General features: G+C 27.6%; 2 protein-coding genes across 2 annotated transcripts in view; one reads left to right on the forward strand and one right to left on the reverse strand.

The window, feature by feature from the left end:
- Nucleotides 1–1622, reverse strand: part of LOC107168172 (rho GTPase-activating protein 20-like) — a 213063-nt gene extending 211441 nt beyond the window's left edge. Inside the window, exon 1 of the mRNA XM_089225673.1 lies at nt 1146–1622. Coding sequence (XP_089081799.1) covers nt 1146–1415 — 270 coding nt within the window. The 5' untranslated portion in view covers nt 1416–1622. The remainder of the gene's footprint in view (nt 1–1145) is intronic.
- A 6872-nt stretch (nt 1623–8494) lies between these two features.
- Rim2 (replication in mitochondria 2) lies at nt 8495–24701 on the forward strand. The gene is made up of 7 exons (XM_015517493.2): nt 8495–8902; nt 9003–9296; nt 15011–15189; nt 21716–21840; nt 22376–22598; nt 22983–23257; nt 24316–24701. The coding sequence occupies exons 1-6, from the start codon at nt 8850–8852 to the stop codon at nt 23228–23230; spliced, it is 1122 nt and encodes a 373-aa protein (XP_015372979.1). The 5' UTR covers nt 8495–8849; the 3' UTR covers nt 23231–23257; nt 24316–24701.
- The last annotated feature ends 1125 nt before the right edge of the window (nt 24702–25826 follow it).

The raw sequence follows: 25826 nt of genomic DNA on the forward strand, positions 1-25826 counted from the left end.
GCATAGCTATCTATATCTAAATAGTTTATATTGATTTGTTAATAACGCAGAGAATTGATTCGTTAAAACTACAAACTAATATAACTATCGATGTTATACTAAACAAATATCAAGCTCAAGAATTTCAGTAATTTTACATAATGTATTCGAGTATAAAAAATTATTTGAGTGAACAAAAATTATTTTACTGATCAGATTGTGTATAGTTAAAATAACTATTAATCTACAAAAGCTTCATCTTTTGCTAAAATTATCTATAATGTCACCGATAGAAATGTTTGGAGAAGATCATGGTTACTATTTTGTTGAAAATAACTACCTATATAATTTATTGCACACATACAAAGTAACATTTGAAATTCTACACCTCAACGTTTTTTAAGGGATCATTGACCAAATAAAGGTATTGATAAAAGTCGTTGCTCCATAGACACATTTTCAAAAACATGAAATATTGATATTAGTGGTATATTAAAAAGCTAAAAAGCTTACCCACAAGGTTAAACATGAAATTAAACATTTTATCGCCTTAATGTATTATGAAAACTATATAAATTATTACCCAAATTATTATGAATAACATTTAATTATTTCATTTTTGTAATAATGCTGATTTTTAAATTTTACTTAAGCTTTTGCACCGTTGTCAAATAGTTTTGAAAAATGACAAATTAATTTTTATATTTTTGTATTTAAGCTATGTTTTAAAATTAGTTGAAGTTCAATGGGTAATTAAAGCTTTAATTATATTAATTTAAAAATTATAAATGTATACAAATTAAAAAAATAAAACCGGAAAAACCGAAGAATGAAAAATAGGGAATGTACCTATTATTATTATTTTTTTGTTGGAACGATAATATTGTATTTTGAATATTGAATGAGAGATCTCGGAAGATTTAAAAAGAGACAACAAGTAGATATCGTTGTAATGATAATTTTGGACAGTTAAAAACTAATTCATAGATAAATATAAACACGAAATATAAAGTGTAATTCGTTATAAAACCTGAATTTAAATACAAGGGTGGTTTTGAACAACACGAATGATGCTCTTAAATAATTATTTTAAAATTTGTAATTACTAAATAAAATTTATTAAAAATAAAAACCATTGCGAAACGTTTAAGCAGGCAGGTACTCACCAATCGCTGAGTCTTGTCTGGAGCGATTACGGTAATCTCATGCGCTTGTTGGATGGTACCGTCGGCGGCGGCTGTGGAGACGCCATGGACGATTTTGTGCGGCGTGGACGGACTTTCAGAGCCGGCGAACTTGACGTTAAATATGTTGGGCACTTTGGTGATGAGCGACAGACGGCGGGACAGTTTCCGGCCGATTTTCTTTGACTGTTTCCGGAAACGTTGCGCCTCTGCCTGTTGCGCAACGTTGTTCGCGGGACACGAGTCCTCCATAGCTGCTGCACCGGAGGCGCTCGTTCCCGTCGGCTCGAAAATTAGCGCGTAAACCGCACAAACGAACGCGGCTCACATGCACAACGCTAACGCCCAATGGAATGAGATAACGGTTACGGACGGACTTCAGAAACGAAATGCGCACGCGATTCCGTGAAAACGACACAGACGGACGACGACAAACGCGAAAGACGAACTCGCGTGGACCCGCGGCGAACGACTGCTGATGGTCCGCAGTCTACGCACATGACTCGCCGCCGCCGCCGTCACCGCTGTAGCGCCGCCCCGTTTGACGCTTTTTCTGAGACCGGTCCGTCACAGTCGATGCGCGGTAAAATTATTATTATTATTTTGTTTTTTGGTCCTAGTTAAGTTTTATTTTTAAATTATGTTTGTTTGCTAACAAATATTCCGAATCAAACTGTTAACTTTTTACTGGTGTAGGAAAAGCTAAACAGATTATTGAAAAGAATCGGTTCTCTCTAAGAACATTATTATTATATTAGAGACATGGCTGAAAGATATGTTTCATTCGTAGAATCTACAGTTGAAATTTCGTTTAGGTGACAAATAAAGAAAGGTAATTATATTGAATTATTACTATTATAATCATAATTTAGGTATGATATCTATACCGGTTACACCTATACCAATATTTTATACATTGTAAATTTGTATATGTATATAGATTACTGCCAATGGTACGAATTATAAATTATACAATTATACTTATACAGCATGACAAGTTATTGTCGATAACAATTTCATTATAGGCCTTTCCGCTCAAATTATCGCAGGGGCATCATTTGGGGAGTTGCAGGGTGTGCAGCAGGACCACTAACTTAAGAAATGTTAGCAATTGGCCCGCCATTAATACTCCAATGCGCCGTTATAATTGATATGATTTCTATAATAAAATTATAATCAATGTTCACTGCTTCAAATGAAAAATTTTTTTATCCCTCAAAAGATTAAAAACATATTCACAAACCACCATGGGCGACTAAAGATTAAATGATATAATGATTATTGCAGTTAAGAACAAAGAAGCAAGTATAATATTCATTTACAAGAGGCTCTAAAAACCCTTCGATATCCGCTTATTTAAATTTTAAAATAATTATTAATATTTTGATATTTTGTATAAATGATGTTTAATTTTGGAATTAAAGAGTAGGTATTTCATTATTAATTATAGGTACCTTATTTGCCTTTTTTATAAATAATAGTGAAATGGCTTTAGCTCGTTGCTTTAATTGCTTATATATGTTATAAACTTTTAATTCTTTGAATTGCTAGTTATTTAAAAATTGCATTAGTTGTTATAAATAATTTCAATTAGAATTATAAAAGGGAAGGAAAGAATATTTACATAGGTTTGCGCCTAAAAGTTCGCACATCTTGAAAAAAAACTGAAATGACGCCCCTGAATCATCGTCGTTAAATTATATACATAATATTATGTTTTATGAATTTTATTACACCATACATGCATAAAAAGCGAAAAAAAATACATTAACGTAGTATCGTTTAATATTTGTTTTTCCAATGTTTAAGCTAGGTATATTATAATTTAAATGCATTTTTTGACTTTTTAAAGCCATTTTTGCATTTTTAAAAGGGAATTTTTTGAAATTTTTTAGGACATTAAATAATAACCGATCCAATAAGAATAAATCTCTTCAATTTTAACAAAAAAAGCAGCATATCTTGCTGTAGGTAGCTAAGTCCCTCAACTAAAATTATATACCTACTATTTAAAATTAATATCAAAAAACCTATATCTACTTTTTTAACATAAATATTACTCATTCGATTATAAATAATTCTTACTCAAATCAACACACAATACCTTAATAAACTATACCCTGGATAAGAAAAATATTAAAATGTGTACAGTATTAATATCTAACAGTTTCCATACAAAATATTCATCAATCACTATCATTATTAATTGATAACGAAAGTTTTAAAATTTAGAACGTTACTATTGATAGTATACGATTAAATTAGTTACGACTTATTACTCAAGACTGAGGGTGATTCAATCCTGGCGATTAGTTTATTCGAGTGCATACTACCAATCCCATATACAGCCGTAAGACACTACATCTCTGTGAACATTCTTACCATGTAAGCCCAGCAGCCTCAGCTAGATAACTGCAGGTAGATAACTCCTGCAGTCTTCCAAACAACACCAAAACTGTTCTTAGCTTTATTATAAAAGATATTTAAAAAATTAGGAATTAAAATGTTTATTATAAACATTATTGTTTAATAGTATAATAAATAATAATTACTCTAATTGGCCTTTATTGATGTGTAAATTCTTAAAATAATAAAATACTAACTAATCGCTGAAATTACAGTTCACAGCACTAGTGTAGTACCTATACGATCGCTATACATACTTATTTATAAATTAAATGTCAACTTTAAATTATGCTAAAGGTATAGTATAAATTACATTTTTGATAGTGTTGTTTAGCTTTTAGTTACAATTTATACTAATACAAGTATATGTATAGCAGGGCCTAAAATTAATAAAACTTAGTTCTACATTATTTCATAACTTCACTTATTTTAATATGAGTTCTCCCTCCCTAAAAATAAATATAAGTTCTATAATTTTATTTTATTTGAAAATTCAACATTATTTAACATCTGTCACCTGGATAAAATAATGAAAAGTACCTATAACATACAATTATATTTAAAACTGTATTTTTGAATTTTCCAAAATTCAATATTGTTTGCACACACACACACACACACACACACACACACAATTCCAATTTTGTACTAAACTATAATATAGTGAATATTATACTAACAGTGTCATTATGTTTTAGGCCGTAAATTGTATAATATAATTGATTATTTCAGTACAAAATGCGAAAATAAGTAAAGAGAATTAGAAACTATTAAAATGACATCAAAAGTCAGGTTTACATTTTGTTCATATCATAAGATTAGTTTATGGTTAAATATTATGCATGTATAATGAAAGTTGAAAGTACCTACGGTTAAATAATTACAATAATGTGAATACTAGGTAAAATATAAACTAATTCTAATGTGTTGAATTTTGGTAGTTTTTCTTAATATGATATTATGTATTTAAGTTTAGAATAATAAAGGATTCATTTTTAAAATAAGAATTAAATAATACATCTAAAAAAACCTCAAGTCATACATTTTCTATGTCAGTAGGTACCTGCATAATGGCACATAGGTACTTATTAGTTACTACTTAAACATTTTTATGTGTGTAATGTGTATAACGGTTTGATTACATTTTAAAATAATATTATTGAATTAACTACACAATTGAAGTTGTTTTCAAGTTGCATAACAATTATACCGACCCACTTATTATATGAATTTTTGACAATATTTTACAATAGAAGTGTACAATATACGGTAATTGAAATAAATATATAAATTGTACTTTCTCGTTTGTTTTATTGTCAAATCTAATGCATGGAAAGTAAATATATAATAATATATAAAATATTTTACAATAGAACTTCCTTGACTCATACTTCATACACAAAACTAGACAATACCTACAGAATATATAAATAGTATATATTATTTACCTCGGTCTAATAAACTTGAAGATATGTCAGCATTTTAATTATTTAGCAACAATCATTAACTGTAGCCACTAAAGCATTTATTACGGTTTTAAATTTTAGCCTCTAAACAACTTGAAAAAAATATATTCTTCTTTAAGACCTGAAACAATATAATTTAAAAAGAAATAGGGTCTGACGAAAATTGTTTGAGCACAAAAAGCATAAAACATTTTTAAACACTTTTAGATTATTGTTATCTGTAAAAAATTTTATATAAATATTGTATTAAAGTTTTAGATATTTTACTTTAAAATTCTAGTTATTGTTTTTCCTGATTAAATGGAAAATTTCGAAAATGTACATAACTCAAAATGGCACTAATTAAGGAAAATAAAAACACTCACAACTGTAAAGCCAATAAATTTATCACTCCCTCAGAATCCAGTACACCGTTTATCGTCATTGACCAGTCACCAAGTATATTAAATTTATATTTCATTGATGATATAATTATCGAAAAAAAATAATAAATGTGCACTTTATCGACTCCACTACAATAAATTAAAAAAATATGTATTTCTTTTATTAAAGCAAGATTCAACATCTGAGTTCATTATCCTGGATTATTTTGTTGAGTTTATTACTGTAGAGGAGGGTATGGTTGGTTATAATACGTGTGTATGAGGTGAAGATTTGTAACTAAAACACTAGTGTAAGAACTAGTGTCACCAGCCGATGCTTTACTTCAGAACACGTTAGTGACTGAAGCCAAACAGTACGGTACACCAGACTACAAAAAAATATGTGATGAAACATTTATAAAATTAGAAAAATCACCAACTGCTATTTGCATTTAAAATTAAAAGATATATGTTCTAGTCACCTGTTGGCTATTGCACAAATTACTGACAATTATTACAACGCCATTCGCAGCGTTTAGTAACGGTGCCTTCTATTAGTTCTATAGTTCTATTGCAACGATCACTATTATAAAATTGCTATAATCGCTACATTTAGGTATACAATATCTGATTTATACATTATGATGGTAACCAGCTATAGTGTTGTATGCGACCTACTGAAACACGGAATCAACGGATAAATTATTTTCGTGTAGTATTGAAATAAAACCTACAAAATTGCGTTTAAAGTCATAAAGGTTAGGTTAATACCAAAAAAAATTTTAAATGAAGAAAATTAATACGTCTTGATGCAGGTATTTTGATTTCAAATAGAATTCAAGTAAGGAACTACGATGCAGTGACCCATAACACTATTTAAACATTTTAACCCATCCGTTTATGTATTTTCCTTCTATTGCTTAACAGTAAACAGGTAAATGTGTAAATATACTAGAAATCAAGATAATTATAATAGATAGGTATCTATAAAAAAGTTTATTATATAAGACACTGTAAAATTATTTATTGCAATTTATTAATTATTGTTCACGAATTATCGTTTTTTTTAGCTGTTAAAACAGTTTTTTTGGTTAAAAAACGGGTGTCGGCGAACTGAGTATAAACCATTTAAGTAAGTAAGGACAAATAATATTTGAATATTTTTTAGTTTTGGTATGAAAAATAATTCAAATAATATTCGGTATATTCAATAATTTTTTTTTATTCGGTATATTCGAATAGTTTTTATTCGGTATATTCGAATAGTTATTATTCGGTATATTCGAATAGTTTTTATTCGATATATTCGAATAGTTTTTATTCGGTATAATATTCGAATAGTTTTTATTCGGTATATTCGAATAGTTTTGACGCAAAAAACTATTCGGTAATAGAAAATAATATTCGAATGAAATATTCGATAGTAAAGGCTTACTATCGAATAGTTTTCGATAGTACTAATCGATACTGCCCATCACTACCCATAAGGTATAATTAGGTATATAATAATTAATAATTAATAATATCACTCGATAATAGACTAATATCTAATAATAAAAATAATAACTAATATTGTTCTGTGCTAATATGTGACACGATTAAAGATTGTACTATCGTTAATCGTAATATATGACCATCGAGATAGATAAACAATATTGTTTATCTATCTCGATGTATATGACATACTATAAATCTTACTTTCCCATGACTTCTGATAAGACACACTGTATGTTTAGTTGCATTTAAAAAAGTTTCGGGCGCAAAACGAATTGCATACAATAGCAACATAATCAATGATGATGTGATCTGAAACTGATCTGATCTTCTATCACGCCTATCTTCAAATACTATATAGTATGTAGTCCCACCCATCGTCTTATTTTAAATTTACAATTTACGAATTGATTAATCTAAAATAAAAATATAAAAAATAGAAGTTCGATTAAAATGAATCTATATATTATAAATTTATAATTAATATTATTTTAATTTTTCGTCCATCATGATTACCAATACATTTTAATATTATATTATCAAGAATATAATTCAATATTAGTAATAATCGTACTATGATTTATTTTAAAGATTAATAAGAAATTATTTTAATAAATGTCCATAAATCATACATATTTGACCGTTTATAGAAAAATTAATTTAATTTTAATATTTTTACTCCATTAAATTAAGTGTTCACATCTAATTAACATCATACATTTCCATAACTAATTTGTAAACACCGTATAATGTTTCTAAAGGATTTTAGAATAAATTTGGAATATGTTTAAATATTACTTGTCTTATTATAATTAATATTGTAAGTTTTATAATTACGTATTCATAGATATTCATTTACATATTTACTATTTGAGTTTAATAGTTAAGATCATTACCTATTTATATTATTTAACTAACGTATGAATATAATCATATAGTTAATAGGATGCATATATTGTTGTTATTATAATCTATAATATTAACATAATTTGCTTTTTTGTTACTATCAATTATATTAAAAATTTTAAACTAAATAATTATAATCTTTAAAGTGTACACTTATGCATATGCATGAACGCGCAACTAAAAAACATACAAAATGTATAATAGATCACTTTTATAAATGTTATATAATTATTGAAAAAAATTAATAAAAATCCCAAATATCTATGGACTATGGTAGATGAGTAAAAACTAAAAGAAGGTACGGAATGTAAGATGTAACTGCGGCACAGCTAGTGGCCATTTACTCATGGGCTTTTCTCGAATCGTTTTGTGCAGCAACATAATATTTGTTTTGTCGCGAAACGCGATAAGTACGTTTACCTGATAACATAGTTAAATTTGGAATAAATTAATTTCAAGTATTGTTCAGTTGTGTGGATAAATGTAGGAACTATATTATGCAGAATTGAAAAAAATCCGTCTGGGTGAATGACATTTTTTCGAACATAAATAAACGAAAATAAAACTAAAAATTGAGGAAAAAGATTTGTATATTTTTGTCGTGGTCACACTGGTTATGCGTATCAGCTGACAACCTTTTGAATCTCGGCCGTACGAACACTTGATAGCCGATAGGATCCGTCCTCCGTAGTGGCCGCAGCGCCGCGCACATTAGTTACTCATTAAAAACTGATACGCTATTCTGTACGCTGCACGTTGTACTGCAGCTATAGCCTGCTCGGTACTCGGTACATCATCTCTTCACCTTTAGTCGTCTGTTGACCGTTCAACGATCTTGCGTTCTTGTGTTCACTGCGCGTTGAAACTGTGTTTTTTCATTCGAATTATTGGCGTCCATTAAATTAATTTCGTTCAAATCCGTGTGTGTAACAACAACACAATTTATCGTGCTGGGTGGATTTTAAATACTATTTAACTTCTTTTTGATCTGTTTCAACTTCGTTATTCGATACGTACGTTTAGATTCCATGTTTACGTAAACGGAAGTCAGTATGTCTCAGTCACAGAACTCTCGTGAGACGGTCATCCATCTCGTATCCGGAGGGTAATTGTTTTAATAAATTATAAAATTTTCCGACCACCTGCCCAAGTTGTCACCATTCTTGTGATGAGTTTTTTTTAAATTATTTTAATGTTTACTCCAGGTTGGCTGGTACTACTGGTGCTGTGGTTACATGTCCATTGGAAGTGGTCAAGACTCGGTTGCAGTCATCTTCCAACTTTGGTGCTACACGCTATGATTATGTGCCTAGAATTGCATCTGAAGACAGTGGTGGTAGTCGTATGACATGTAAGACAATCTCGTCGCTGCAGCGACGTCGATATAACACCTTAAGCGGCGCTGGTGGCCGACACTCCAGCACACAAATACTAACATTTTCTCAATGTGGTGTAGGCAACCAGACAACCAAATCAATGGGACTCATTCAATGTCTCAGGTAAGAATGTTGAAAATATTTGATTGTATTTTACTCAACAATCATTTTAAAATGATCCTATCATAGCTACCATTTTAGTTGATCAGTCCATAAATGAACAAATTTAATTTAGAAACTGAATAGGTAGAAATTATTTTTTTTTTTTTTTAAATTAAATCAAACAATACAACCTTACCAATTTATATAAAAAATTGTATGTCTTTAACCATATGTAAGGAATAACACTTATTATAAGTTTTCAAACATTTTGGCATGGAAAGTATTGAGAATAAATGTATTAAGGCTTTAGGTATTCACTATTCACATATTATATATATTATTTTATACTAAGTAGGTAGTTGCTTTATATTATATTTATAATTTTGCAAAAGGAAAACTGTCATTAACATAACTGATAGTAAGTCAATTTATACAATTGGAGTACTATGAACTTAAATTGTTTTGTTTACAATCTTCAAAATGCAATAAATTTATGTTTAGTTCCAATGCATTGAAGGCTAAAATAGTTTTAAATTTAGGTCAGCTGTGAAGTTCAGTTCTTAAGCATATATAATTTCTTATGTACATTTAATAGAAGTTGTAAATTTGTAATTCTATATCACTTTTAGTCTAGGCGGTACCATTGAGTATTGCCACCATTGATAATATTTAAATAATCAAGCTAATAGTAAAAGTATAGTTCTAAATAGAGAGTTGTTTACAAAATCAAAAACATTGACTAGAAGTGACAGTAATAGTATCAATGTATACTTTGGTAATGTGGCCTAACATATGTTATTGAAACTTGTTTTTCTTGAGTTGTTTTTATCATTATTGAACAAAGAATAATTTTGTCAATTTACAATTGTCATATAAAGTTTATTAGCCAATTTAAAAAATATATATGTACCTAAAATAAAATACAATTTATAACTAATAAGTAGTCATGCAATTAAATTTACAATCTGAATTTATTTTTTAAGTTGTATTAAAGCTGATAAGCAATAATTAATAAACACAATAATAATATTACCCATGTATGCCATAATTAACAACTTAAAATTTAGTTTGAAAATAATGAGTCTAGGAACAAAATATTTTGATACATCAATTATAATCGGTTTGATGTTATTTCTGATTTTTATCGCCCATAGGTCATAACATTAACATTTCCAAAAAATATGATAACCTCATGTTTTTTAATTAAATAACCATATTATAATAATAATATTAGATGATATTTTAACAAGTATGTTCAATGTTGTCAATGACAATTTCAAGATACAACTGTAAAAACAACAAAAAAGACTTGTCAGTTACTACCTGCACAAAGTATTCTTAAAAGGTTGTCATCGTTCATTCAAATTTTTAAAAAAGAATCTCCAATATTGTTAGGTGTTTGTCTATGGACTAAGTCCAATTAACATGGCATTACCTTCTGTGAGCCAATAGATTTCATATTATTAGTGCCAAACCTATATCAAGTCTAAAAAAAAACAATTTACATTCTTGGTTGACAATACTTAGATATTTACAAATATCTAGTACATAATGATACTAATATTAGATAAAACATATTATTCAATTACAATGGCTATTTAATCTAAGTGTTTAGTACTTTATTATAGAATTTTTATCATACTTATTGATAAATAATTTAGAGTCAACATTTACATAGACATATATTTATATTTTATACTATTATTGGTTTGGTCAATGATAAAAAAAATAACATCTCTATATAATCCTTATAATACATTTATAATAGGTATACTCGTATACTACTTTAAATATGTATATGCCGAGTTTGAACTATGAGTTATTATCAATTATAGAATAACCTATGCTTCAAATCTAATAATTGTTACTACCTACTTAGCTATTAATTAATGAAAGTAAAATCATGTTTGTAGATATGTACAATCATAAAAATATAAGAAATACTGATTTTAGACTAATATTAATACTTTTCATGATTATAAAAATAATAGTTTTGTACCTACCTGCTACCTAAATAAAAATAATAGTTTTATAATCATGAAAAGTATTAACATTAGTCTAAAATCAGTATTTCTTATATTTTTATGATTGTACATATCTACAAACATGATTTTACTTTCATTAATTAATAGCTAAGTAGGTAGTAACAATTATTAGATTTGAAGCATAGGTTATTCTATAATTGATAATATTATAATATAATACATCATTGACCAATAATATATTTTTTTATTTAGAATTAGTAGGTACCCACTAACCATGATTGAAATTTACAAGGTTATTTGCATATATACCCTCTCTCAATTAAATATCAGTATGTTAAAAACAAAAATGGCAACGTAAAAGGAGTCAATAATAACAAGTACATTGGAACTTCGATAACTCGAACTTCCATAAGTCGAATTTTAGATAACTTGAATTTTTTTTTCGCCCACAACCTTTTCGAGTTATCGTGGTTCTACTGTATATGTGCACGTGCATTTTTATGCCAGCCGCTGACAGCAAATTTTTCATGATAGTAAAAATGTATAAATTTTGTAATTTTTGATACCCCTTTACGCATACATTTTGTATCTGATGATAACTATACTTGTCGATATGCAATAACCAGTATATTTCAACCATGTAGGTACCTATTAATATTAAGTTATTAGCCTTGATTTATAGTATCAGTATAATATTGTGTATCAGTTAAGAATTGTTTTTATTATCATTATTGGCAATAATTGGATGTTTTTATCTTGGATCAGTGTTAAATATACAGTCTTACCGTACGTTCAATATTCTTGTACTTAAATCCTGTACATTTTTGAAAAAATAACAATCTTATATTAATTATAAAGGTTTTTAAGTGTTATATTTGATTATAATAGTAAAAGTAGCAAGTGGTTTGAATCTATGATCGAACTGTAAAAAAACGTTAAAACGTTAGCTGTTTTACTTAATAAAACATGACTTTTTTTCATGCCAAACGTTGTCCAACACAAAGATAATTCGCTGTACCACAATTGAGAAATACATAATATATTGATGAATATTATACTTCCAGTAGTTTAACTCTTCCCACTTCCCAATCGCCATAAGACTTACTAGGCAAATAGCCTTTCGAGTCTCACTGTCTCACTTCTCACTTTCTCAGTCTCTGCGCTGGCCGTAGACGGCAGACGTGACTACGCGAGGGAACAATAAATATGATCGTACAACATGTGTTTACCGCGTAGTACCACGCTATACCGTATCTACTGTCTAGATTATTACACATGTATTCCATATCAACGAGACTAACAACCAGTTGTCCTTCGGATATCAGTCGTGAGTCGTGACCTTTATTAGGTAGGCACATTTGTATTTGTCTGGCTGCCTATTTTTGTACTTGTAAATTGGATTTTGGTTTCTGCACAGCAGACAATAGTGTAAACATCAACAATAGTTGGTACGCGAGGATTAGCACGTAAGCAAAAATCGCCGCCAAGAAATTCCCACTTGTTGGGTTTACCCTGACCCCTATCGTGTAACAATTTATGTAATAATTAATGACAACATAAAATAAAATATTCAGCCGGTTTACAGGTAATTGATTGTTATGATTTGATATGATTTTGGAAGGTTTATTGACATCACCATGTGCGTTATAATATATTGTCAGATCGGTACGGTGCTCATCAGCAGCTGATAGGTCACACTACTTATCACTAACAAACGATTTTATCGCCTAGGACCGTGGTGTGTGCCGCCAAAACATTATATAATTTATAAATTTATAAATTAAGTCATATTTTTTTATTTCAGCATTAAGATAAAAGAGTAAAAACCATTATTTTTTTAACATCATACATGTGTAAATCAGCATTTTTGACATTAATAATTTAAAAATAGGTAACAAAAACAAAAAATAGTTCTACGCTTTAAATATATTAAAAATAAATTATACCCATAAATCAAAGATCTATGTTCAGTTCGTCACGAGTATCGTACTAATTTGAAATTAATAGTATTTTTTTATTAAAAAAAATTTAATACTTTTTTTAAACCGTTTAAATGTAATTAAGTAAATTACATTTTCTTTTTTTAAATAAAATGCCAACATAATTAATTCATTCATTCACAAAGGTTTTTAATTTTTACTTTTTCAGAAATCCATTACTTAAAGTGTGTCGACGTGTTTATGGTTCTTAATTAGGGTGTTGACATCCTATAAAAAGTTGAGAAACACTGGCCTAGGGTCTTATAATTTTTCTATTTTTTTATGCATTATTCCCTGAGGGATACATCTCTTTCATATAATTCAAGTTGAATTCTCATTTTTAAGTTTAATACTCGTCTCTATTTAAATATTCACTTATAAATTAAGAGAAATAATTAATATTAGTTTAGGTATTGGATACCTATAATTATGATAATATATTATTATACATACTAGTGTATGAATACTATGAATTCGTTTTTGGCGTCTGGAAAAGTGAAATTAAAAAAAAAATCTAAGGTACTGGTGGTTACAAGTTCTGTTAAATATTAAATCATCTAACAATTTATTAACATGATTAATAATAATTTCATGTAATTGTTTGGAACTATGCACAACTATTAAAACATATATTTTTATTAGTTTTTTTATTTTTCTTATTAAATGATATACATATACTATAGGTGTAACTATGTAAGTGTTACGCTTCTATTTAAAATTTAAATTTGCAAAACAAAATTATTACATAATGACACGTGTTCAATTATTAATTATTATATGAAAATTTGAATAGTATCAATCATTAAATAGTTTTAAAATGTATAAGTGCAAATAACAAAATATATCTTTATTTTTTTTTACTTATTAACTTGTCAGTAAAAAAATATGAATGTACTCTTGTAATTAATTTGATACCGATTAATAATAATCAAAATAAATAAACTTCAGAATAGTTAAGATTATCTATACGTTAAAACATTCAATTAAATTTAAATTATATTATATGTTCTTATCTTTGTATTGTGTTAAATATATTATTAAAATTAACCCGATAAGTACACTTCCATTCAATTCAAACATAATATACAGATTCAATTATTCAAATTATTTATTACCAACTTAATAATATAATAGTTTAATTATATGTATATAAAATAAAATTTTATAATTGCATATGTCCCAACTCGATATTTGCATGTTTGTATAATTCATTAGTTAAATAAAATACCCATCAATTAATTATTGTACCTTACATTTTACATTGATACTGTATAGTACTAGAGTGCTATTATAGGTTTTCTATCCAAACCTATCTTTCAGTTAAGCAACATTCATTTATTATAGTTAGTACACTTCAATTGTCAATTAACTTAATACTGTAAACCTTATGTTTTATTATATACTTACAATAATATTAAATTATGTATACATTATATTTATAATATTTATATACTATATACATAATAATATAAAATAATATCTGGAGTACTTTAATATGCCATTAAAATTAAAAAAAAAATAATTGAATGCACATATAACTTATTTCCATGTGTTCAGTGTATGGTGTTATTCCCAAATATAACGTGTACCTACTATGTACTATGTAAATACTAAAAATACAATTTCCTTATTTTTGTTATTGACCTGTTTACAAGTTTCGGAGTTACTTACTTAGTGCCCATTGGTAAACAAACAATTATTTACTCGCATTAAAATACATTCGTATTTTCCTTCTTTATTTATCCAGTTGGCATTTTTCTGTCTTTTTTAGGCACATAGTAAAAACCGAAGGCCCCAAGGCTCTGTTCAAAGGACTGGTGCCCAACATCGTGGGCGTCGCTCCGTCCAGAGCCATATATTTCGGGGCCTACGCACAATCCAAAAAGTTTTTCAACACCGTACTTAACCCGGACACACCGATAGTACATGTACTATCGGCGTCTTTTGCAGGTAATAATCTTTTTTGTTTGTGATGTATTTAAAATGTGTTCGGATAAAAAAAAACATTAAATAATGTAAATCAATAGGATTTAATAAAAATACTATTTTAACTATAATAGTGTATAAGGATATAACTTTTTATTAGTTTATTTAGTTGTATCTATTGCACCAATCATTGCATGGGAATAATACAAAATTCGGTATTAAATTTGAATTACTCGTTTTACTTTTTCCTGTTTTTTATTTAGAATGTTATACAATTTTGCAACCACCTATAAAAATACCTCCTACCCTTTACCCATCCTTAATGCTTATGAACTCACTATTAGTCTCATATACCTTTAATGGTAGGCGGAAAAATGGCCATGGAAAAAAAACCCTCGGAAAAAAACCCAAACTGAAAAATACACCCCGAAAAAAAGCACAAGAAAATAAAAGTGCAATCATTGTAAATTTTAATATTTTATAAAATGTGGTTGATTGTTGATTATACAATGGATTTACAATCATATAATATTTTTATTTCTGTTATAGAATAATACATTTTTAACAGAACATAAGAACAAAATATTCACGTTTCTGGACTTGTGGTAACATAATAATATAGATTGTATTGTTAACTATCACACGTACAAATCTAGTGTTTAATTAACAAACAAAACACTTATTAAGAATTAATTAATCATCATTTACTTGGATTAATTTAACTCATTTATTAATACAATTATTAGAATCAATATTTAATACAAAATTATTTTGACATTATAGCTATTTTAAATATAACTTTTTAGGTTTAACCATTAAGTTAATTCAGCTACACGCTGGTGTTATCTTTAACTACCCAAATCACATGATTTACCTGTAAATTAACTGTACAATAATGATAACTAACTATAAAAAGCTAAGTTAAACAATACAAAATTTAACTGAAGTTAAAAAGTTTAAAAAAAATTAATTAAGTACTATGTATATTATTTAAAATATGTATCTATAAATAAATGTAAATATATTATGTATAATATATTTTTTTGGGCTTTTTTTCCGTGGCCATTTTTTCCGCGATTCACCTTTTATATGAACATTTTGTTCTTGCCTGAAAATCGAATAAAATCTTTCATTTCTTTAAATGTATGCCCAATGCGCAAATTGGCAAGATTTTTTGTCCTACTTTTTAAATAACTAATAATAGTATACCTACTACCTAGTTTTATTTTTATGATTATAATATAATGTTTATAATTATTTTAACAAAATATACATTATGTCATTATGGAATATTCACTATAGTTGCTCTCTCTAAATAATATTAGGTATTATCTTTTAAAATCAAGAGTTTTTACTTTGTAATTATTAAATTGTTGAGCTACGAATATCGCGATAAATATAATCTTTTAACTATTAAATTAAATTAATTAAAAAAAAAAAACAAGAATTTATAGCTTATTACTTATTAGTTATTACTGATAAAAAATGAAATGTATAATATTGCACACATTATTACAAACATTTATCTAAAACGTATATTTTATTTTACCTTACTGATTTTATTTTATTCATCTTTTTTTTTTTTTTTAAATATAATTATATTTTAATTTAATTTGCATTGTAAATTATATTTATAGCAACCGAACACAATAATGCGTTATATTGTTTTTATTTGTAGACGTTTTTGATTTTTGGAACAAATGTTGAACATATTACATATTTCAATATTTGATTTTATATTATATTATAAATTGTTATGAACATTGAACTATTATTAAATTTGTCAACAACTAAATGGACAAAAACAACGTGTAGAGAAATACGCGTTATAAAATCGTCGACGAAACAAGTTAATCCAGTCGGTTTGCTTTTTTTATGGACCTCGATCACTCGCAGCGTAGGTAAAACGATTTTAATTTTAATTTAACAATATTAATTTCGTTAGATTCTTATTACTGTTATTATTTCGTGAATTCCTTCAGAATTTTGGTTGCAGACGGTATTTTTGTTAATCGACGTCAATAATAATATTCTATTGTTCGTAGATTTATAATATTGACGTACAAGATTCGACAGTTTGTAAACAAAACAGTCTTCATTAGAAAAGTCGAACGGCTTTATAAATTGTCGCAGGTCTAGTCGCGTCATCCGCTTTTACCGTTCACGAGCGGATCGATGGTGACGGTCCGAACATTATGAAAAAATATCATATGTTCGGTGTTTTGTTTATATTTCAAATGCGGCGGTAGCGTTGGCCTCGATTTCTTCGTCTGTGGTCGTCGGTGTGTTGTTGTTGTTGTTGTTGATGTTTTTATCGTGTGTGCATTACGGTGCGTGCGCGCGCATCGTTTATATCGTATACCATGATGGCCCTAGCGGCGGTAGCAATCGTATCCCCACGCCACCACTTCACCGCTTCTATATCTCATCGTCCTCGAACCGTGCTGTCGCCCGGTGAGAGTATCGTATTTTTATAATACATTTTTCCGCGTAAATAAAAACGTACACGTTACTTTTATCACGTAGGCCGCGTGCGAGTATCACGGTTGTATGCCCGTGTCGGTGTTTTGGTATGAAATTTTCTCCTACCACGTCGACCGCAGTGCACACCGTTGTGCTGTGATGTGGGCGGGCGGGATGGGTCGGCGCATTTAGTAAACACGCAACGACGAATTCCTTTATTATTATTTATTAATTATTTATGATTATTTACAGAATTGTTCACGTTGTTCCGAAGAACATGAGTCGTCAACACGTGCCGATCGTGTTTGTGGCTTAATCTCGCGTGGCGTAGAGGGGATAATATTATTGAGCGAATTGTTTACAATTTGTTTGATTCACACTGCCCAAATTCATAGGATATTAAAAATCGTTCGCTTGAGCAGACAGTAGTCACCGTTTGCATTTTATGTTAGTAAATGACTGATTGCCAAAATCACTACTTTTACGATAGTATGAATACCCCACGGGAGTAGTAGGTTTGTAAAAAATATGTATTTGAAAAAAAAAAGATTTTAAAAACAATTAAATCCGAATTTAGTAGTATATTATATTATAATATAATATTATGAACAATTTACTTAATTTACATCTTACAAGGAATATAAAAGTCCTACAGAGCAAACAGGCTTGGAACTGTTGTTTGTTAATAAAATTCAAAACTAATAATAATATTATGATCGTTTTTTCAATCGTTATGTAACCTCAACCTGTCTTTAGTATAATTGTACTTAAGTATAAATAGGTATCTGTAAAACGTGAATTTTTAATATAACTTCGTCATTGGGGGACAATTTTCCTCTCACATAAAATTTCATAAATACATTTATTTTTGGTTACAATTTTATAATATACAGTATACACCTTGCATTAAACTGATAGATTTTTAAGTTATTATTGTTTATTATTATATTATTATTCTAAGTATTTAAATGTTACTATTTTTATTTTATTTTTTATAGTTACAATCGTGTAATACTATAACGGCACTACTGCATTATGTATAAAATATATAGGTACTAACATATCTTATTGTTTATGCTTAAAATAACTTAAGAATGTATCAATGACTGTTTACTGCTGTTGGTAGTTGGTTGTATCCAACCTTTTGAAAACTCAATTATAATATCGTAATTAGTAAAATATGAACAATTTTGTCATTTCGACGACTAACGATTATTAATATTAAAAGTCACGTTCTTTTACCGCGGTACATATTGTGTTGGTATAACTGTTCATTCGTATAATAAAAAACTACAGGTTTTGTCAAATCAGATAGAATTGAATGGATTATACCGCGTATGACATAAGACGTTTAAACAACTGTAATAGGTAGTTTATGTTTAAAGTTGAATAATATTTTTGAGAGACTTATCTATTTCTTTTCTTAAAAATCGTTTAGTTTTAAGTCTGATATATTAAGAATTTAATAATTTAAGCCAAAGTATTAAATTAATTGATTATATACCAATGTACCATAAGTCCATAGACATTTCACTGTGCTTGCTCTGTAGTCTATAGAAGTGTAGATGCCTATGGCTTGCTGTAGGTACTTTGTAGAGTTATTACGCATAAATAATAAACCTAAGAATAAGAATTGTAATTTTTACACTAGAAATAAATATTCATCCATGCATCGAAATATTATGTTTGGTGTTTTCTTTGCATATTATGTATTTAATGTTTATGTATTATATTGGATGTTAGATATGAAAAGTTAAATAACGTTTTATTTGTATTAATTGGTCTTCGGATAATACTAAATAGAATCCTAATTAGTGTTCACCGAAATGTTGAGAAATAATATGATAACTAAAAAAATTCCATTTTTTATAAATGGTCAAGATATTAAAAAATTTAACGTAAACGTCATAGGTTGAATGTTCTTTCATAGAAAGAAATTGCAAGTAAACAAATTAAATCAAAACATGTCTCATTGTAATAATGTAATATGATAGCATATTATTGCGCAGCAAATAAACTAAAGCACATATTCAATACTCTACATTCTATGATAAAATATATAGTTGGTATAGATTCAATGACAATCAATTGCATAATTTTATATCAATAAGTATTATATTATTATACTAGGTATACTGATCTAGTTATAAACCGGTAATAAAACTTATTTTAATTTTAGACATTTTAGTTTTATTCTTTTAAATAATTATAATTTAACAAACAAATAGTTAAGTATTTTTTTTAATTTTGAAGTGAGGTATGAGCATTTTAAAGTTTAAAATTTTGAATTGTTTATAACTTTCTTTAAAAGTTAAATATCGAAAAAACCTTTCGAGGTACTCTAAAACTTAGATATTAATTTTACACATTTTTTTAGTCACAATAAATGATAAATCAGGTTAAACATTTTTAATCTAATATCATAAATTATAATAATTGAACGTGTAAATTAAATAATTAATTAATTAATCCTTAATTTTACACGTATAAATTATGATTGGCTATACTGGTGATAGAAAACATCTCGTTTATATTATATACCATATTAACTGTTTATTTAATTTAAACTGCGGAATCGTTGTATGAAATGTATAGTTGATGCTGTCAAAAACTTAGTGTATAGAGTATAGCTCCAGCTTAACTCATAACATAATATGTAAAATTATGAGTTAATGTTTTTATTACTTCTGCGTTCCAATGGAAAACGTATACGTAGTTCCGCTGTCCATAATATGCGGTGGATCACTTCCGTTGTCGTTGTGTAATATTCTACATGGCCACTTAAATGTAAAATAATGAATATTGAATTCAACAGAAAATACTGTGTCTAGTCTGAGGTTAAGTTAGGTAATTAAATATCTGAAGTCAATTGAATTTTTATAAAACGCAGTTCTCTTTATTTATCTTCACTTATTATAGATTACAATTTTTTGGATTTAAATACGATGTTAGTTTAGAGTATATGTTTTGCCTATTTGTTTTGACTTTAGGCAGATTCTGCAGGTAAAAAATTGCATCAGTTTTAGTCGTTAGTTGATCATATCTTGTGCATCTGACCGGCTTGGGTCAATTTTATTGCATGTCCCGCCAAATGCAGTATGGTTGTTGTATGTATTGTGCAGTTTTTTTAAATTCAATATTTTGTTTATACTTCAACCTTAATTTACATTAGGAAAATATAAAAAAATTTACAAGCAAATAATTAAATTAGACTTAATATTAAAATGTTATGGTGCATTTTAAGTTGTTCAGGTGGAGTGCTTCTGACAGTTTTAGATATTCCAGCTGCTTGTCTTTCCGTTTTAAATGCAAGCGCGTTCAGCTACTATGTGTTTGATAGTGAATACACCACAACTATAATATAGCTAATATAGCCCTTCCCCTCCCCCCGGTCTTTCAACACCATCAGATATTGATGGCGGTTACCGAATTGAATTGTGTCCGATTCTCATTTTATTAGGTAATGGAAGTTCTCAGGTAGGCACTATTAAACAGGTAGTAGAGTTACAAGTTATTACACTCGAGAATTCAATGGTTGATTTTTATTACATTACTATTGTTATTGTGTTTCGTAGAAACTGTGTAGAATCGGTGATAAATATAATTCAACTTTCAATAAATATAACTACGTAATCGATTAATCATATTATCTATAGCATAATGTTTAAAATAAACTATCATATTTATAAAATAGAAACTCGAGAGTAAATATTGTTTTATTTTGCGTTTGTCTGGCTCTTGACCATAGATAAATAAGTCTTATTGAGAAATTGCATTACCTTGGCTTCAATACAAAATCCCGTTTTTTGTAGACATTCGAAGTTAATTATTTGATGTCAAACGAATACATTCGAGTATCCGTTATTCCATCAACGATATCAACATATTATATTTCGTTGAAATTGTTCGATATTATTAATTCAGTTTTTACATATTATAACATAATATTGAGAAATGTCAAACATTGTGGTTTGGTCGTTTATAGGATTTTATTTTAGTAACTTTTATTTTACATAATGTATTATAATAAATAATATTTAATTAACTATAAATATAATTCGGGGCTAAAAATGATTCTAATTTTCAGGTTTTGCTTCATGTTCAGCAACCAATCCTATTTGGCTGGTCAAAACTAGATTACAGTTGGATTTGAACAAAAATGGGAAAAGACTCACGGCTGGTCAATGTATCAGACGGATATATAGGACTGGGGTAAATATTTATAGACCAAAATCCCATCCCTACTGTTAAGATGGCGTAACACTGACATTTGTTGTCTTCGTCTTTCAAGTGCGTAATTTAGCAAGTTTATGTTTAGCAGATCACGTGTAACTTATTTTAGTTTCAAGATTAGAGTGAATCGACTTCGTATAAAAGTTGATGGTAAGAAAATTATCTGCGTTTATATATAGGTTTTTTACGATGATTCAGTTTTTAAGTGAATTATCGGCATTTTTAATTCCTGTTATATTATATATGCACTACTTGCTAAAAAATTGAATTATCGTAAAAACAAACCACACACAAATTATCAAACAAATAATATTCTTGCCATTATGTTTCATAATAAGCTGATTTACTCTTTAATGTTTAAGCTAACGAAGCTATATGTGGTCTGTTAAACGTAAATTTGCCATGTTACGCTCTTGCAAACGGAAGCAACAAATATTATAGTTAGTTCTCTTAATATAAAATAATTTTATTATTTATATAAATTAAAATAAATTGTTATTGTGTATGTAAATAGGGCATAAAAGGTTTCTATAAAGGTATTACAGCTTCGTACTTTGGAATATCTGAAACTGTTGTGCACTTTGTCATCTACGAAGCAATCAAAGCAAGACTGATAGCCGCTCGTGTTGGACTTAATGAGTCTGAAGATAATACCAAAACCTCCAAAGATTTTCTCGAATTCATGATGGCTGGTGCCATTTCTAAGACTGTTGCTTCGTCCATTGCCTATCCTCACGGTAATGCATAAATTATAGCTGTACCTGCCATGGTACACCTAATTAGCATAAATATATTTAAGTAAACTTTCTTTCTTAAAATGCAATGGATACAGAAAAATATATTTATTTACTTTTATTAAAAAGGAAAAAGAAAAGGAAAAGGAATCACGAGTTCAATTATTTTAAATCTTTTATTATACAATTCGTAAATTCAGGATATGTATACATTTAAATGTTTTTCATATTATTAAATATATTTTATTTTTATCACTTCCAAGTTTTAAGTTTCATGTTTATCTATAAATACACTATATGATCAAACAATTTGGTACTTACGTATCATTTACCGTGTTTTATGTTTACTTAATAATTTATGGTTTTTTTTTTCATATGCTTTTATAGAGGTTGCTAGAACTAGACTTCGAGAAGAAGGTACCAAGTATCGAAGCTTCTTCCAGACTCTATTAACGGTTTATAGCGAGGAGGGTCCAAGGGGACTATACCGTGGTCTGACCACTCAGCTGGTCAGACAAATACCTAACACGGCCATTATGATGGCAACATACGAGGCTGCTGTTTATGTGATGACTACGTATTATAGTCCTAACGATGCTGTGTTCTACGAAGATACTGATGATCGATACGAGTGATATTTATTACCAATGTTATATTATATGGTGAGTTTTAATTTATTGAATGTACATCTACTTCTTACCCAAATATAGTTTTTGATGATGGCGGAGTAAAACATTTAAAAAAAAATTGCCAAACAATAAGCTAAAAAACAAAAACTAATTTCAATTTCAATTATAATAATTTCGCTTTATACATTACACGAAATCCAATTAAAATTGTGTATTCCGCTTTTAAAGTTATTGATATTATTATTATTATTATTAATTATCGCTTTTTATAAAATCGAAAGTATTTGATTGCATATAAAAGTGTTTTTGTAAAAATTTAATTATCTTACATGTAAAGTTACAAACATGCCATTCTATTTAATTATTAGTAAAACTATTAAAAATACCTCCTATCTATAAAATGTGCTTTATTATTCAGTATACTAATACAGTAATACGTGTCTATATAAATTGATGTTATATTAAATTCCATAAAAATTTAATAAATACGAATAACTACTGCATAGAGCTTAAAATAAATGTCTGCTTCATACTTAAGTATTTTTAATCAATATCTGTCTTATGCTTTTAGATTACTCACATTCTCATAACACTTAACAAGGATATTTTATTCAAAAATATTATATAATATAAACATCACGATATAATTGATACCTAATACTTGAGTTATATCATGCCATTATTACTCTAATGCTCTATATATTATACTTTATCCAAAGGTAAACAATGCTTATTAATTATAATAATATCAGAACTTGTTAAAAATTAGTAAATCAATTTGGTATATTATATTATAATTTATTAGTTATTATACCTTATCATACAGATAATATATAATATTCATTATGAATATTATAATACGAAATTTTGATAACCTTTGATTGGTCCTTCCTGTAATATAAAGAAGTAACAAAACAATTCTAAATGTCTTGAATGCAAATCTATAAATAGCTGCTATTCAATGACGTCCGTTGCACGTCAAACATTTGATAAAATTGTTTTTCTATAATATAGACAACCGCCCAGCCAAACGCAATTCGTTGGCTGCACGTGATATAATATTTTTACATGCCATTTATTTATTTTTTCAGGTTGAAGATCTCAACGTATCGCAGTCTTAGTTATGTTGATAAAGCCGCCTACTACCCAAACATTTGCTCCATTTACTATTGAACAATCTCTGCGCACATAAGTCATTGAAGAGAATGAGCCACATTTATTTATTACGTGATATATTTATTGTATTCCAACATTTTTTTTCTTTTTAATAAGCCTATTCTCTCATCACGTCCTTCTTGTTTGCCTTCCTATTAATTTTCTTTTTTATATACTTATATTTACAATTTATTAATTAAGCATTTGTTTTTTAGTTCATAATTTTTAAGCTGTCTGTTAGACAATTTAACCATTATTATTATTATTACTATTATTGGCATTAATTATTATATTTATTAAAATTAAAGTCATTATTATTAAACATAGTTATTATTTATAGATTTAGGTAATCTACAAGCGAGTCAGTTAAAGACGATCCTAAAATTTACACGTTTAATATATATTGCGATACTGAGATAATATGAGTAGTATGACATTATATTTTACCAAAATAATTGTTATTCGTATTTTGCAATTTGTAATTGTTTTTTGTTTTCATACCCTATGATAGTATATTGTATGTAATATTCAAAATTAATGATTCCAATGTAATGGGTGCAGAGGACATTAAAAGTAAATTTAGGTATTTATATTTGGAGATTAAATTGTCTAGTAAGGAATGCTGTATATTATGGCCATGTAAAATATAGTCTTGTTTATAGCATAATAACTATTATCAATGTTATCAAAACAAAAATATTTGTTTTTACTATATTTTGTATATGTGACAATGTAATCTTCTATGAACTTTTGACATTTGCTTTTAGTATATTAAAATTGTTTATAAAGAAAACTAAAAAAATTGTGTTCAGTATCATTATGTTAAACTATTTTGCTTGATTATAAAATAGTATTATAAATTATAACAGGAGAATGTTTATTATCAACGGTATATCTATAAAGTTATTTCTATAAAACTATTTATTACTAAAACAATTTGATTTTCCTCTTAATCAATTAAAAACACAATCTTAGGTTTTTTCAGGAATGATGATTGATGTTTATACATTAAAAATAAAAACATTTTGATTTACGTTATGTGAATAATTATAACTTATGAAACTGAATTTAGGTAAACTGATTGTTTGATAACTTTATGGAAATCATATCTATCAACTTTATAATATTAAGTATACATTTCAATGAATTGATGATTTGTGCTCAAATTAATTAAATTAATTTTAGATTATCTAAGTATTATTTATCTCAGTACTGTTATTAAATGTTAATATTTTATTATAATGACATGTAGGTACATTGTAAAATTATTTAAATCACTTTCAAATCCAAATCGTCCAATTACTGAAAAAGAATAGTTTTTATGAAAACATTAAGGAATAAAATGTATTAAGCATTGAACAATAGTTAGTTGTTTTTATTTATAAATATTAAGCACATAGTTGAAAAAAAATTGAAAATTGATAATTGTTTATACACATCTTAATCA

Source organism: Diuraphis noxia, unplaced genomic scaffold, assembly GCF_037042655.1.
Source record: "Diuraphis noxia isolate RWA-SAM2 unplaced genomic scaffold, SU_Dnox_SAM2 contig0004, whole genome shotgun sequence".
NCBI classification, from domain to species: Eukaryota; Metazoa; Arthropoda; class Insecta; order Hemiptera; family Aphididae; genus Diuraphis; species Diuraphis noxia.

Coding starts and splice junctions, on each gene's coding strand:
- Rim2 (XM_015517493.2), top strand. CDS start 8,850: ATGTCTCAGTCACAGAACTCTCGTGAGACGGTCATCCATCTCGTATCC. Junction 8,903..9,002: donor ATCCATCTCGTATCCGGAGG/GTAATTGTTTTA, acceptor TGTTTACTCCAG/GTTGGCTGGTACTACTGGTG. Junction 22,599..22,982: donor GTCCATTGCCTATCCTCACG/GTAATGCATAAA, acceptor ATGCTTTTATAG/AGGTTGCTAGAACTAGACTT.